This window comes from Artibeus jamaicensis, unplaced genomic scaffold, assembly GCF_021234435.1.
Source record: "Artibeus jamaicensis isolate MK-2021 breed Jamaican fruit bat unplaced genomic scaffold, CSHL_Jam_final contig_402, whole genome shotgun sequence".
Taxonomy (NCBI): domain Eukaryota; kingdom Metazoa; phylum Chordata; class Mammalia; order Chiroptera; family Phyllostomidae; genus Artibeus; species Artibeus jamaicensis.
Genome location: NW_026521818.1, coordinates 5,682,069 through 5,696,700, shown reverse-complemented (window position 1 = coordinate 5,696,700; position 14,632 = coordinate 5,682,069). Strand labels below are relative to the sequence as shown.

The 14,632-nt window shown below is 40.6% G+C and overlaps 1 protein-coding gene across 2 annotated transcripts in view; it reads right to left on the bottom strand.

The window, feature by feature from the left end:
* Positions 1–559: 559 nt before the first annotated feature.
* Positions 560–14,632, bottom strand: part of CAMK4 (calcium/calmodulin dependent protein kinase IV) — a 206,262-nt gene continuing 192,189 nt past the window's right edge. For both annotated transcript variants that reach the window (XM_037167062.2, XM_053665324.1), the window contains 2 exons: positions 12,856–13,008; positions 560–11,587 (listed from right to left, as the gene is read on the bottom strand). In XM_037167062.2, coding sequence (XP_037022957.2) covers positions 11,144–11,587; positions 12,856–13,008 — 597 coding nt within the window. In that variant the 3' untranslated portion in view covers positions 560–11,143. The remainder of the gene's footprint in view (positions 11,588–12,855; positions 13,009–14,632) is intronic.

Sequence of the window (14,632 nt, the reverse complement as noted above, 5' to 3'; positions counted from 1 at the left end):
ACAATTGAGACTTCATTATTATGCAGCTGCCATAAATGAGAATTTATGAAAAAATGCTTGTGCTTTAGTGCTAAGTTGATGCAAAAATGTTACAATATAATTGCAAGTCTGAAAGAAAAAGACGATGCTTCTCTTTGGAAGACATTATTGTGCTAATTTTCTGTGGTTTCAAGGAGTTACAGTGAAACATTAGTTTTTGTGTGAATTGTTGCATTTACCTTGTGCCGCATGCACTGACTGCCCAGGGGTGAGTGCACTGAGCTGGGAGACGGCCGACCAGACCTGTTCTCTTAGACACTAACTGTGTGTGGCCTTTTCGGGTGTCATGTGTCTAACAAAATGACTATGTTGGATTAAATGACTACTACTAAGTTCCCCTTTTAACTTTAATGGTGTTATGACTTTAATGACATCACTGTATAGCATTTTAAAATGCTACGAAACTTAGAGTATCATTGTCTCCAAGAGAATGGGACCCCACCCCATATTTCGGATGTAAGGTAAATATCTGTTGTGTCACTCTCGAGTTGTGGCAACATTCAAAGCACAGAATGCAAAGTTTCGGTGGGTTCTTAGATGATTTATTACCATATCGAACATGCAAATTGCTTTACAGACTTCCCAGCAGCTAGATATATGCTGCTTTTGGCATGGTCTTTTGACACATCTGGGTGACTTACTACACAAAGTAACATTGGCCCTCGCTAAGGTCAGTTTCAACAATTTCCCGATATCCATTTTGTCTCACGTTGCATATCCTTCCTTTATGTTCCTGGGAAACATCAAAAAATGAGCTTATTTAGTCATTCAGTCAGGTTGTTCAACCCAAGACCGAGAAGCAGCCACAGTTGTCTGTGGCTCTGATGTTGTCTGCCCACGGCTTTGGGCTGCCGAGGGCGCCAGTGAGTCTGTCGTGTCCCCTCTGTTGGCAGCTGGGACTCTCATTGGAGAGCAAGGCAGCTCAGTCAAAAGCAAATGGGTGTAATTTTGATGAGTTCTCTACAAACATTTTCTTTATTTACATTTGTGGCCGGGTCAAACTTACATGTTTACCTAAAAAAATTTCAATATATCTTTGTATGAAGGAGTCGATAGCACCATTTTGACAAGTTTTAAAAATGAAATGTTCACAGCTCCTTTTTCAATACTTTTCAACCAGAAGATGGGGAGGTAACCTACAATCTTGCCTGGGTAAGTATAGTGATACTTTTTTTTTTGTCCTCCAAACCCTACACGTACTTGTTTTTGGCTAATGACTTGCAATCTAAGCTCCTTGGAGACATAGGTGTCCTGTATAGAATGGGACCCATTCATCGAATCCCCCATGCTGCTACTGAGATGCTTGTGTCTGTTTAGGCCAGTACACTTTTCACGATCCAGGAATACAAATTTCTCCTGGACTGAAAAGACATAGTGGATAATGCCCCGTGAGCCTGGGGAACTGTGGTAGGAAGTCCTTCTTTCTCAATGCCTGCTAAGTTGTATGTTCCGCACCTCCCGGTCTCTATGTCTTAGCTGCTCCTCTATCTCTCAGATGATAGTTGACCTTCGTTCCTTCTCTGGTTTGCCCAGAATAGGGCAGCCAATCACAACTCACAGACAGGATCCAAAACGAGCAAGGTGGCCCGATGATTAACAGTGTATCTGCTCTAATCTGATCCTCATTGGTAAATATTTTAAAAAGTAACTTTTTTTTGAAGATGGTTGTGAAATACTTCCTGCAATGAATGATACAAGAAGGGATTTATAGAAGGGGGTGTAAAGGGGCAAGACAGGGATGAAGAAGAAAGGACTTAACAGGATGAGCTTGATGTTTGAGGGAAGCGGTTGTGAACATTTAAAATTTCATCTGAGACTTAGCTTTAGGTACAGGTTATCTTTTGAAGTCTAAATGTGCAGGTATAATTCTGTGTCAATTCCTGCGGGGAGTGCCTTTTTGGGTCAGATCTTTTCTGAAGGGTTAAAATAACTACGGCAGAGGTAACCTTGATGTGGGCCTCCATTAGCAAAGCTTTAGCAAGTTGTTTGGTGATTTCTAGTCACAGAGCTCATCAGATACTGGAGTTCTGCAAAACTTACTTAGATGATCAGTCATTATTCTGCTTTGTCAGTGGAGACCTAGCTAAACCAATGCAGTCTTTGCTTCAGCTGGTGACTTGCAAACATTTCTTTGCTGTCTCGAGTGATTTTTATCCTGTTTAGGGATATGCCAAATTATCCCATAGTAAAGTATGGAGATCACAGAGGGCTACGTACTCTGAGGAAATGCACAGTGTCTACCCAGAATAAGAAAGGAGCAAGGTCTGTCTAATTCAACTTTGCCCAAGGTCTGAAACTTGTTCAGACTTAGCAGCACTTCCCTTAGATTTCAGCCTTTCAAACCCAAAGTGTTCCTTCACCACTTTGCCTTGCATTTTGTCACTCTAGATTTCTCAGCCAAACTTGACCCCTTCCTCTTCCCTACCTGCAAAGACCCTGCCCACCCTTCAAATCCAGCCTGTGTTCCCATGAAGCTTTCCTTGATCATTCCAGGCAGAAGGGAGCTCTTTCTCTTTCTATCCCAGAAGACTTACTACCTGACTAAATATAGCGCAGGCTCCATGTGTTACTTGTCTGCGGCTATGAAGCTCACTTCTAGTGCACTGAATTCATCTCTGCCTCCCTCACTGTACTAAACTCTTTCTCAGTGAAAGCCGACAGGAAAATGGGTTCCTGGGGTGGGCTACTCCTGGAAGCTTCAAAATCAGCAAATCATTTCCTCACAGTGTGCTTGTGATGTAGACCTAATATCCCCTAAACTCCACTGTTTAAAATGGTTCTGAGAGGAAAATTAGCCATTGACTTTGGTCTATTCATTTCTAAGGGAAAAAGGCACCCCTGATATTGAGAGAAAGGTAGAAATGTTCATTTCAATACATTGACAACTGCCCTCAAACTGAGCAATTAAGAACGAGCAGTAGTAATGTGGAATCCTAATCTACATTTTATCTTTTCCCTCTTCCATTCTAATTCTCTCCCCCCTACACACATCAGCTGAGAGAAGCTGGCAGACGGTTCATCTCTTTTCCCCCCACGTTCTACAGTGTGTCCCAGTGGTGATGTTGCAGTAGAATGAGCGGCCAGAAGGAAAACCAAGGCAGGAAGGAGGGAAGCCCTTGAAATTCTTACATCTTTTCCACCATCTGGGAAAGAAAGCATTTGGAACTGGGTGCTTTCATCCCAGGGCCTGAAAGGCTGGAAAAGGCCCACAGTGACCAAAGGGAGAAGCCTATTAACTACTTTGGGTATTCAAGTCTTCTCCCTCCCCAAGGCTGGCTCAGTCTCTACCTGTCAATCAATATATAACTTCTTCAATGCCATCCTGCCAACTATGTGAGTCCTCAGAACAAAGAACCTGGCACGCTTGCCTCCCGGCCTTTGGCTGCCCTTACCCTGCTTTGCCCTGAACCCATGCCTCTCCCATCCCCAGCCCCTACAAGGGCTGTTCTCTTCCATGCGAACATATCCCCGATAAATTCTGCTTGCATACTAACACATTTGCTGATCTGTACTTCTTCACGGCATCGGCAAGAAGAACCAGGTCTCTCCCTGTAAGAGTTATGTCATGTTATCAATTGCTGCAACAGTTTAGAGAAGGCAGTACGTTGTCTCATTAGAGTCATATAACTTTAGGTATTCCTAATAATAAGCCCATAGTAGGTTTTTCTACTCAATATCTCATTTGTAACCTTTGGCTGCAGATGTTCCAAGTCAAACACAAAGGTCACGCACGCATGCCTAATTCTCTCAATATCTGGGTCGCCAGCTTCCTTTAAGGCAGATACTATAGAACAAATAATTTCTCTGTGACAAAAAGAGACTAGGAGAAGGGTCCTTCTTGGATTTCTAAATAGGTAAGAACAGTAAAAAAACACATTCATCCAGGGCCCCCTCTTTTCAGAGGATTGAAATACATAACACTCAGAAAAACATGAGGATTAAAAAGTAGCCTTCTTACACGAAAGACCTGACTGTTAGCAAGTCGTCACAGAAGGTCCTATAACATGGCCCATGATTTCCTAAAAGTGATTAAATGAAAATTCAACTGACAGAAAAAGAACTGGAACTATTCTGAAGGATTCAGAACCAAAGGGCTCTCTCATTTCTTAGCTAACTAAGCAACATCCCCAGATTGACTTCAATGTGAACGAAAACACCAGTGTAAAATATTTACACGGTTTTAAAGATAAGGATCAAATTTCTAAAACATTCCCAGCGTAGAAAGCTTTTCAATTCCTCTCTCACCCAAATCAATTTATAGTCCAATTTTTTTTTTGCAGGAATGATGCAATTTTTAGTTTTGTAGGGACACTTTTCTAAGTTTTCCTTCCAGCACAATCACCGTGGTGGGACCACTGGCAAGAGAAACAAGCTCTCCTACCTTCCAAAGAAACAAACAGCAGTAAAAGTCTTCAGCGAAGGAGAAGAACCCTGGAGCATCGGATTCTGCATTCCTAGATGCCACCAAAAGGCATAGGGTGCCATTGAAAAATCGGGGGTTTTCCCCCATTAATTTTTAATGTAAAATGTCAGATAAACATTTTAGGCTTTTCTGGGCCATATGGCCTCTGTTGAAACTGCTCTGTACTCGAAGCATGAAAGCAACCACAGACAATATATAAACAAATGAGAATGGTCATGGTTTAGTAAAATTTTATTAAAAAAAAAAAAAAACAGGTATCTGGTAGATTTAGTCTGTGAACCATAGTTTGCCTGACTCCTGAAAACTGATCTTTGGAGATTAAAATTTATTTCGTTAGGTAATTATGTGAAACTTACTTTTTAAAAAAATGCACACGTTTTATATGTATATCAGAAAGGCCATAGATAAAAGGATGTTGGCATTCAAATAAGAAAGAGCACAAACAAAAGCCCCTGACCCCTTTACTAATAATCCCTTTTCCCTGATACTGTGCGTTCATTGGGCATAAGGCATCACTTAAATCCCTGTCTGCTGTTCCCACTCAGTGAACTCATAGGAGATCTTAGAATTTCAAGGGGGACACAGCAACCTCTGTCAGACATGGAGTGCAGTTCTATTATTATGTTATTCAGCTCTAACTACTTAAAAAATGGATGTTAGGTAATTCTGGTGGTTTTAGAGGGACATGGAAATATTACTGAGACACTGCACGAGCGGAAACAGCTTAGGAACTTCTGACATAAACAATAGCCTTGACAGTGTAAATGTAGATGGAACTGTAACTCATGAGTACGCTATCTACCCAGTGCCACTGCATATCAGCTATGAGATGGGCTCTAAAATAGGTCAGGTTAAAGGAGGCAGTTATGAGATGACAGTTTTCAGTTTACAGTCATACTTACTTGTATCACTGACAGACCAGATTAACTACTATCCGTGTATCAAGGAAAAGACAGAGAAAGAGAAAACCTAGTAAATTTTTTGTCATCTGCACCTGATTGTCAGGGAGAGCGTGCTCGGGGGAACACAGCCATCAGAATTCTGACACCATCCTGTTGCACTTGAATAGCTTGAAATTATCTTTTAAATGGAAAATAAAGATTATCATTTAATCTGACTGAAATGAAATCCCTATCATCTTTAATACAATGAGCCACAGCAAAGATTCCATGGATATAAATATTCCATATCCGTGGATTTTCCAGGTCAAGATGTTCACAACAAAATTTCTTCAAAATGTTCTGAGAGACCTACTAAAAAGAATGCTGTGATTTTCTAGTCATCACTGCTGTTTAGTTTCAGACTAAATTCTGGGCTGCCAAGGGCTTCCCATTTCTGCATCCAGTGCAGGGCACTCCCGTCAGGGTTTTAGAGAGGGTCTCTCTGTCCTCGAGGGCAGCCGATGGCCAGAGAGATGGAGCAAAGCAAAGATGCGGGACAAGTGGTAGCAAACCAAGGTACTGGGGAGAGCAAATGATCAGTGGAATTCCATTAATGAGTAATGACAATATACCAAGATTCAGCAGCATCGCTTTCAACCAGAGCATGGGAAGAAGTTTTCTTCCATTTGGCTCACTTGAGCTCAACCAGGTCAGATGCCTGGAGTCTTCACTAGAGCGATGTCTGGTTCCTATGAAGGGGTCGGCTGGTCCACTGCCAAGGACGAACTTGCATCCTGCCCTAGGTGGACCTCCGGGGCAGGTGACAGAGAAAAAACTGAGAGTGAAGGAAGTTCAAGTCAAGCAATCCAGTCCTCTCAAGTATATCACAAGCATTTAGGAATTGGATTTTAAACAAGGAAGAATACATTAGTCAAGTTTGTAATTGCTCTCCAAGATAAGGACAGAAATGGTTGGACTTTGTGATCTAGATTATCTGGTGTCAGGTGATATCTGACAGGTATGAGGAAAACTGGTCCTTACTGTATCAGGATATAGAAAGAGAAAATGCTGAACTTGTTTGCCATGGGTGGAGAGCTAATACCTCTCCTGTGGTCTTTTTTCTTTCTCCCTCTATTTGTCAAGGAATCAGAAAATTCCTCTAAGTTGTATCAGGGGAAAAAAGGACTTTGAAAAAAATTACAGAAAATTATTGGGTACATTTCTGCTTATTGTGTGGTTATGCATATTGTACCAATATTGAGATTATATGTGCATAAATGTTTTTAAAATACACTGAAGACACACACAGCGTCTAACCATTAAGCAGCATTTAACCAGTAAGTGTGCAGATGTTCACCACAACCCCGATCGGAAACATGTCAGTGACGAGCGTTAAGAAAATTGGAATATGACCTAATAGGCAGTAATTACAAGGATTTACAAATCCTATTATGTAGGTAAATGTCTGTAAACTTTTCACCTTCTGAAGTAGTATGCTGAATACTCTGTAATGACAAGTAAATTACATAATGGCATTGTAATTATGTAATTGGCTCTGCTTAGTGTATTTATGTCAATTATATGTGGAGTTGACTTTCATCAAGAAAAAGCCAGTGCTGATTCACTTTGTTGACTTTTTTGTTTTTGCATATTTTTGCAAGAACAATCTTAAAACAGAGTAGCTTACAAATTTTGTTCTTTGCCTTTTCTGGAAGTTGTAGGTTTTTCCAGTTTGAAATGCAACCAGATGATTCTATAAAAAAAAACCCTGTAATTATGAAATTATGAAACAAAATGACTCTAAATCTTCAGTGTGTAGGTAACCCACACACAGTTACCTTGCCTGTGACACTGGGAATAGGAATTACTAACGATGCTAAATTACAAAATATGTTTAAAATGCTATGTAATTAAGGTCACAGCAGAAGGCAAACTGTTCTTTCTTTTTAAGACTGCCACTAAAAATGGCTCTAGAACCTTGAGGATTATTCTAAAACAGCAGTATGTGAGAAATACCCAAAAGTCTTTTGGATCCGTATGTGATGGCAGTGTTGATTAAGTCCTTCTAAGAAAACCTGAAAGATGCCCACTGACGGTCACAGTCACATCTGGGGACACTCATCCCCAGTGGGTGATCTCGGTCATGCCAATTTGGTAGGCTTTGGTAGATTTCTTGAAGGAACTGTTGCCTGCAACAATAAAAAGCTGCCAACCCAGGCCAGGCTTACAAAATCCTATGAAGATTCTGCACACAGTCCTTCCTGCATGGGGACCCATGGCTCGCCCACAGAAAATGTGGCTCCACGAGAATACTCCTGGCTGCCTGGCAGTACTAGGGAGAGACTAGCCCGTAGGCGAGATTCCAGGGCCCAAAGGGATTACAGGGGCTGTGGCCAACGGACAGTCGGGCAATGCCCAGGGAAGTGCTGCTGCCTAAAAGGCATGTTGGGGGACGGTCCTCTGAAGCACGCGAATGAGCAGAAGTGGCCAACGGAGTGTCGACCTGGTTCAGTCTGAGACATGTCTGAAACATTTTCCTTCTGGCCTCCTACCCGCTCGTCTGGGTGGAAAACTGCGGCAGCTGTAACCTAAGCATAGACATTCGGGCGTCGTTCTGCTTAAAAATCACTCTAGAACGGAGCTGTCCCAATGTGGTAGCCACTAGCTACACGTGGCCACGGAGCACTTGACTTACTAAAGGTGTGACATGTACTCCGGATTTTGAAGACAGTATAAAAATAAAACTTTAAAGTGTTAATTTTTCATGTTGGTGATATGTTGAAATAACAGTTGGGATCTATCAGATTAAAGTGCAGTTAAATTTTATCTAATTTTTAGTGTGGCTAACAGAAAATTTAAAAGTACATAATAATGTGCCTTGCATCATATTTATGTTAGAGAATGCTTGTTCTAGATGATAACTTTTACAACCATATTATTCTAACTTCTACCTTATTTATGTATTCATGGAATGAACGAGCTCTTATAGTTTGAGAAAAATCGCTGGGATTCCAATTAGTCTTCTTAAAGGGGAGAGATGAAGACTGCCTTTCCCCGTGGAAAAACAGTCTAGGCTGTGCATCTGAACATTTCTGAAAACAAAAATTAATAATGTACTATCATAACTGTCAGCTCTAAGACACAAAATATAATTTATTGTTCTTTGCTGAAATTCCCTTAATTCTTTTGCTTTAAATATAATTTGACTATTGTCAATTAGGGGTAACATTATGAAGTAGTATGTCAAATTACAGTTTATCTGCCATTATTTAGCTAATCTTTGAGAAAGATAATCCATCCCATTTCAACAAATAATATACAAATGCTTGCTGTGCTTTCAAAACATTAACCCAATTAATTATCCTTAGGTTGTATTTCTATGAAATCTTGGAGTCTTTTGGCTGAAAGGACCTATTTTTATGAAAGTTTGACTTGTTTTCCACTCAAATGACTAAATTAGCCACTATTTAGGCATTGTCAGGACTTAATCTTTAACACCCAAGTCAAACTTTAAAACTCCCATGGATTTTTTTAAAGAGTACAATTTACAGATTAAAACCAAACCAAACCAAAGGAAATTACCCTCACACCGTCAAGTAGTCACCAAGGAATAGGCATGTGCACTCACTTAAACTCACACACGTGTCGGCCCTGGCACTTCCTGTGCTGTTTCCTTTGCTATTCCCACAGTCCACGGGGCCGACCATGCAGTCAGCCCCGAGCGTCGGGATGACAGAACTGCCCTTGGAACAACCTGGGTGTGGGCTGGGCGGGGCGAGAGGCTCTGGTCTTTCCGATGAATGACCACTCTCTCGTAGGAGCTCTTCCCCTCTCTTCCTCCAGTTTGTAATGTATGGAACATTTACAATATAGACCTGTTAAGTCTCATTGGAAAAAGTATGCCAAGTGATCTTTTTTAATGAAAATCTCAATGCTTAGTAAAAAAGTCATTCTTACCAGTTAACAATAGTGAGCCCTTCATAATAGTTAAAATGGAAAATTTGAGAGAGACAAAGGACAGAAACACAGAAGAAGAGAATAAGTAGTCTCTAGTACTTAATATGATAAAACAAACAAAAAAAATCTTGCTCTGAGCCCAGATGATGTGACTTAATTAAGGGCTATGTTCTCCATGTTGGTGATCTATCAGGCCTCTGAACTAGGAAAGATGAGAAATCCTACCTTGTTTTATTCTCCGGAGGACAGCAGTAAATGAAGATTTGTGCTTGGAAGGCAGAAAGCCTGTTCAGGTCCAATCGCCCCCAGGAACCAGAGATTTTGTTTCATTTTCCAATTGAATAGTTTTGAGGAAGAACCAAAAGAATTCAAGGTCTCTTTTTTTGGATGAGGATTTTTATGTAATAGCCATTTTTCTTGTCTATCATCTTGTCCTTTGAATATAATTCTTTTTTGAAATTAAGGAAAGGTACTAAACTGTGATGCATAATGATTTTATAAAAGTGTTTATTTCATTTCAAACTAGAAATAAGTCTGAGGTACTTGGAATTTTAATGTGATTTCTATAAGGGAAAAGTGTTCATATGAAAATCAAAGAAATATAGTTTGGAAAAAATCATAGTAAAGTATCAAGTCTAATGTTACAGCTTCTCAAGCCTCACTTGAAATCGGTTTTATTCTCTGTTTCTTTTATTTTTGTTTTGCAAGGTAAATAAAAAGTTTCACTGTCCTAAATTGACATGAAGACATTCTAAACCATGTTGCAAAATGTGGGCACTTCGATTCCAAGTGTGAGAAGATACACTAGCTTTTCAGAAATATCTTTAGTTTATAAGCAGTATGTCTAAATAACTGTCAATTGAAGTGAAAAATACTTTATAAACAAAAATGTTTCCTTATTCTAGTAAAGTCAATAATGAAAGATCTTGGAATAATACTCTTTCTGCTCTATTCAGACAGTTTGGCACCAGCCTATGGAATAGATTTTTCTAAATATTTGAAACTCAGTAATTATAGACTTTATCTATAAAAATGCTCCTATCCCTAAAGTTGTACAAACTCATTAATAAATCAATTTTATTTGAAAAATGACAAGGAGTCAATCTTGTTATTCCAAGTCCTGGCCTTGTTCTGGTCTTACCTCCTTTTCTTCCCTAAAATTCTTTATTCTTTCTGAAGTGTTGTCCATCAGGAGGACATCTTATTAGTAATACAGTTCATATAAATAAGAACAAAATAAAAAAGCATTCTTCACACAAGCTTTGGAGCATATGGTTTCATGGCCCGTTAAAGTATGCTTCAATTTCTTTTTTTTTTGCACATACCAAATGTGTTTACATATGTAATGTATAACCATCTCCTTGTAAACAGCTGGAACCCATGACAAGTGAAGTGTGAGCGGCACAGGGGCCCACATCAGGGCACTACCTAGTACCGGCCGAGGAACAGTCCGAAGGGATCACTGACTGCCTCATGAGGAAATCCAAAGGGTAGAGGACGGTTAGGTTTTCAAAGCAAAAAAAAAAAACCTTTGTTAATATTTACTTCAAATGTGTGCTATTGGTCCCTGAAAATGCATGTCTTAAAATGTTATGTTGTGTTTACTTGCAATTTCAAATTTAACTCATCAGTATTAGGTATCCATTACTTACCATAGAAGACACTATTTTTTCATAAAGCAGTCACATGCATTGAAGTTAGGATTACCAACTGATATATATGTATTTTTTGCACCTCGAAAACAGAATTACTATAGTGCATATCATGCTTCCACACCTTCCTTGCTGAAGGACAAAAATGCATCGTGTACCAGGATTTGGCTTCTGGACTGGGAGGAAGCCACCTAGTACTCTGGCAGGATCACTTCATTTTGCTGAGCTCCGAATTCCAGAGCCGGGTTTTCTTGTCCTTCTTTGGGGGCTGCAGCTTCTTCCTCCGCAGTCTTCAGCTTCTCCTCTGCTGGGCCTTCCTCCACTTGTGGGTCAGGCAGCTTGATCCCAGCCTCTACTGCCTCGGGCACCATGTTGGTGGCCACGGGAGCATTTACAACAGCATCTTCAACTGCCCCCTCGGCCTGCATCTTCATCGGCTCGGCCTCTGCCTTCTCAACTGCCACTTGGGCCCCATCTCCCTGAACTTCCTCTTCTTCTGGAACAGCTTTAACATCTTCATTGCCATCGTGGATTGGAGATGGCTCTCGGCTGGCCTTCTGGCTCTCCTGGATGCTGCTGTGGCTACTGCTGGCGCTTCCCAACCGGGAGGAGGCCACCACGGCCTTCACTGCTGCCTGATCACAAATAGAAAAGTGTCAGGTGTCCCCTCCACTCAAATCCCAGCTCTGAGCTTGGTCTCAACTTTGCATTCAGGGAGTTTGCTTTACATGTTAGTGTTTGATCTTTCAAAGTATTATTGTACCAAGATTGTCATACAAAAACTCTGGAGAATAAACAGAAAAATCTCTTTAATCTGAAGCCCATCTGTGTATTTAATCATCAGGACAATTGAAAGCCTGAGTAAATGCATTTGTCCATTAATTGCTGGGTTTCAAAAATTTTAGGCTGTGTTTCCCAAAGTATTTGCTTCAGGAAACATAGATGTTTAATAAGTTCCATAGATGTTTAATAAGTATTATAGAGGTAAGAGTTCCATGCTCAGGTTTATTTGAGAAATCCTGGGCTAAGTCAAGGTTATTTAATATAGGGTATTTTAAATTGATTTAACCATGAGGCCCTTCAGGCTTATTTGGTACCAGCTTGTAAGTGATGACATTGGAACACTTTCTGACCTCCAGCTGTTCTCTGAGACCAAAGATTCACAGTTTAGCTGTATATAGAGCTAAACTGAAACACCACCATGTAAGAGAAGAGCACCTAATTTCTATTCCATATATATTTTATCAAGAGATATTTTTATTGATAGTTTTCTACATCACTTGAATTATTTAAATTTTTACCAAGTATGCTAATTATTTATATTACAAAATATAGTTTTTTAAAGATTTTATTTATTTATCTTTAGAGCGGAAGAGAGAGGGAGAGAAATATCAATGTATGGTTGCCTTTCACGTGTCCCCTGTTAGGAACTAGCCCGCAACCCAGGCATGTGCCCTGACTGGGAATCGAACCACAATCCTCTGGTTCACAGGCTCACACTCAATCCACTGAGCTACACCAGCCAGGGTCACAAAATATAGTTTTTAAGGATTGTTTCCCAATGTTCACATATTTAGGAAGAAGAAAACTTTCTAAATAATTTCCACGACTCTGCTATTTAAGCAGCTCAGGCTTAAGTAAATGAGAAGTGATCATGTGTTTGGTGAGTAAATGTCAACATGTAACATATTTCTCCTTTTACTAACAATGAGTTCTTCTGAGTTCTTCTATGACTAGAAGTGGCTTTTTACCAGCATGGTTGGGATTTGAAAGCAGGGTTTTGCCTGTCACTATAGGAGATGGATCATAGTCTTAGATGAAGAGTGGTGGAATTATCTTTAACAGCTCAAGATAAGAGAGATATCTTTTTTAAGACAACAAGATGAAACAAATACCACGTTACCTTAAGTTTGCGTCGAGCATTGAACTCCTGGAGCTTCTTCTGAGCTGTGTCCATGTGCACAAAGTTGGCTGCTTTACCTGTGACCCACGGGTGCTGCAGGGCCTGGAAGGTAGTCAGCCGTTTCTTAGGGTCCAAAACAATTAGTTTCCTGACCTGAGGTGGTAAGAGGCATAGGAAGATGTTTATGGTGAGTCAGGCTTGCCCCTCAGCTTGTGAACTACTAGGCTTATTCTGTTTCCCCAGCAGTACCACTGAATAAAATTTAATTTTGTTTAAGTCCTCAGAGGTCACTGTGTGTAAGAATGGCTTCAGGCATTGGTAGCGGAGGGAAGGCAGTGCGGAGTGCCACCTGGGAGCCCGAACTGTCGGACAACTTTCCGGCACAGGTCGACGAAGCAGGTGCTGGCTGGCCTGTGCACCGAAAGTGCTTTGAAGGAGAACCAGCACCTCAACAATTCTAGGCTGCCCTTCACATCACTTAGAATTCAGGACTTCAAATGCATGTCGGTGGAGATGGAATCATTCGCTCATCCACCATTCTTTTCCATAGGGATTCAATGGCAAAAAAAAAAAAAAAAGAAAAGGATAGGATCATAACCTTTATGATTGGGTTAAAAAAACCTATTTAGAATTAAAGTAGAGGTGTCAGTGGCTTGGGGGCATGACTTGTTTCAAGGACCGACTTTGACTAGTTGCACCCATTCCAGGAAGTTTACCCTGCTTGTGAGGATGAGCAGATGATAAATTGCCAGGAAGATTGATGACACAAATAATCCCTGGCCCTGGGCTCAGAAGGGTGATCGGGAGTGAGTCAGAGGCTATTTGAAGTCAGGAGGCATGTTTCGGCCCTACTTAAGTCTCTAACCACTTCTGTGACCCTAGGCACAGACCCACATACGAACTGAGTGTCTGTGGACACTCCTGGGCCCTTTTGTTACATGATCTCATTTCCTTTGTTTATCAATTCTTACACTGATACATTCAATACATGTAAAAAGAGTTTACATGAGTATAATCCTTCCCATAACCTTATCGATTCACAAAGGAGTGATGGAAGGAAGCTCAGAAAGATTCAGTAACTTGTCCAAGGTCAGACCACTGGTAACTGGTGGAGGCTGTATTCAAACTCAGGTCTGTCCTACCTCGGAGCTCTGTGCTCACTGCACTGTAGTGACACCCTGGTGCCCAACTTCTTTGGCCTTCGTCTGCCCATGTGTAAGATAAGGAACTTTGAATAATTTAAGGCCTAAAATCTTCTCTAACTCTAATAACCTAAGGAGAACTAAACACAGGCTAACAATGTCAGGCAGCATGGCAAATGAAGAATACATAATTGGTTCTCCTTTTACTTCTTTTCTGCAAAATATGCAGAAAAATGTGCGTCCAAGGTAGAGACACTGCATGTTTAAGGGCAGAGACATGAGACCGCTCAGGCACAAAAGGTGAGAGGAGGAGGCGGGGGGGCACAGATGACTCAGAAAACGAAAACACGGCAGTAAATAAAAATCTGACCGGAGTCAGCCATCGTCTGTCGAAGACGTGAACCAATATTTTCATGTAAATGATGCCTAAACTTTAACAGCATCCTTTACAGTTAGATAGTTCACTCCCATTTCCCAATCATTCTTTTACTTTTCTTCACCAGTACCATCCTACTCTTCATGAAAATAGACAAAATTTGTAGAAAGCCAGTGCGTATTGAAAATTTACATATGCCAGCATTAATCTGTACATTTGAAGATGCTGAAGCACTGAGTTGTTAAGAAACTCGCTTAAG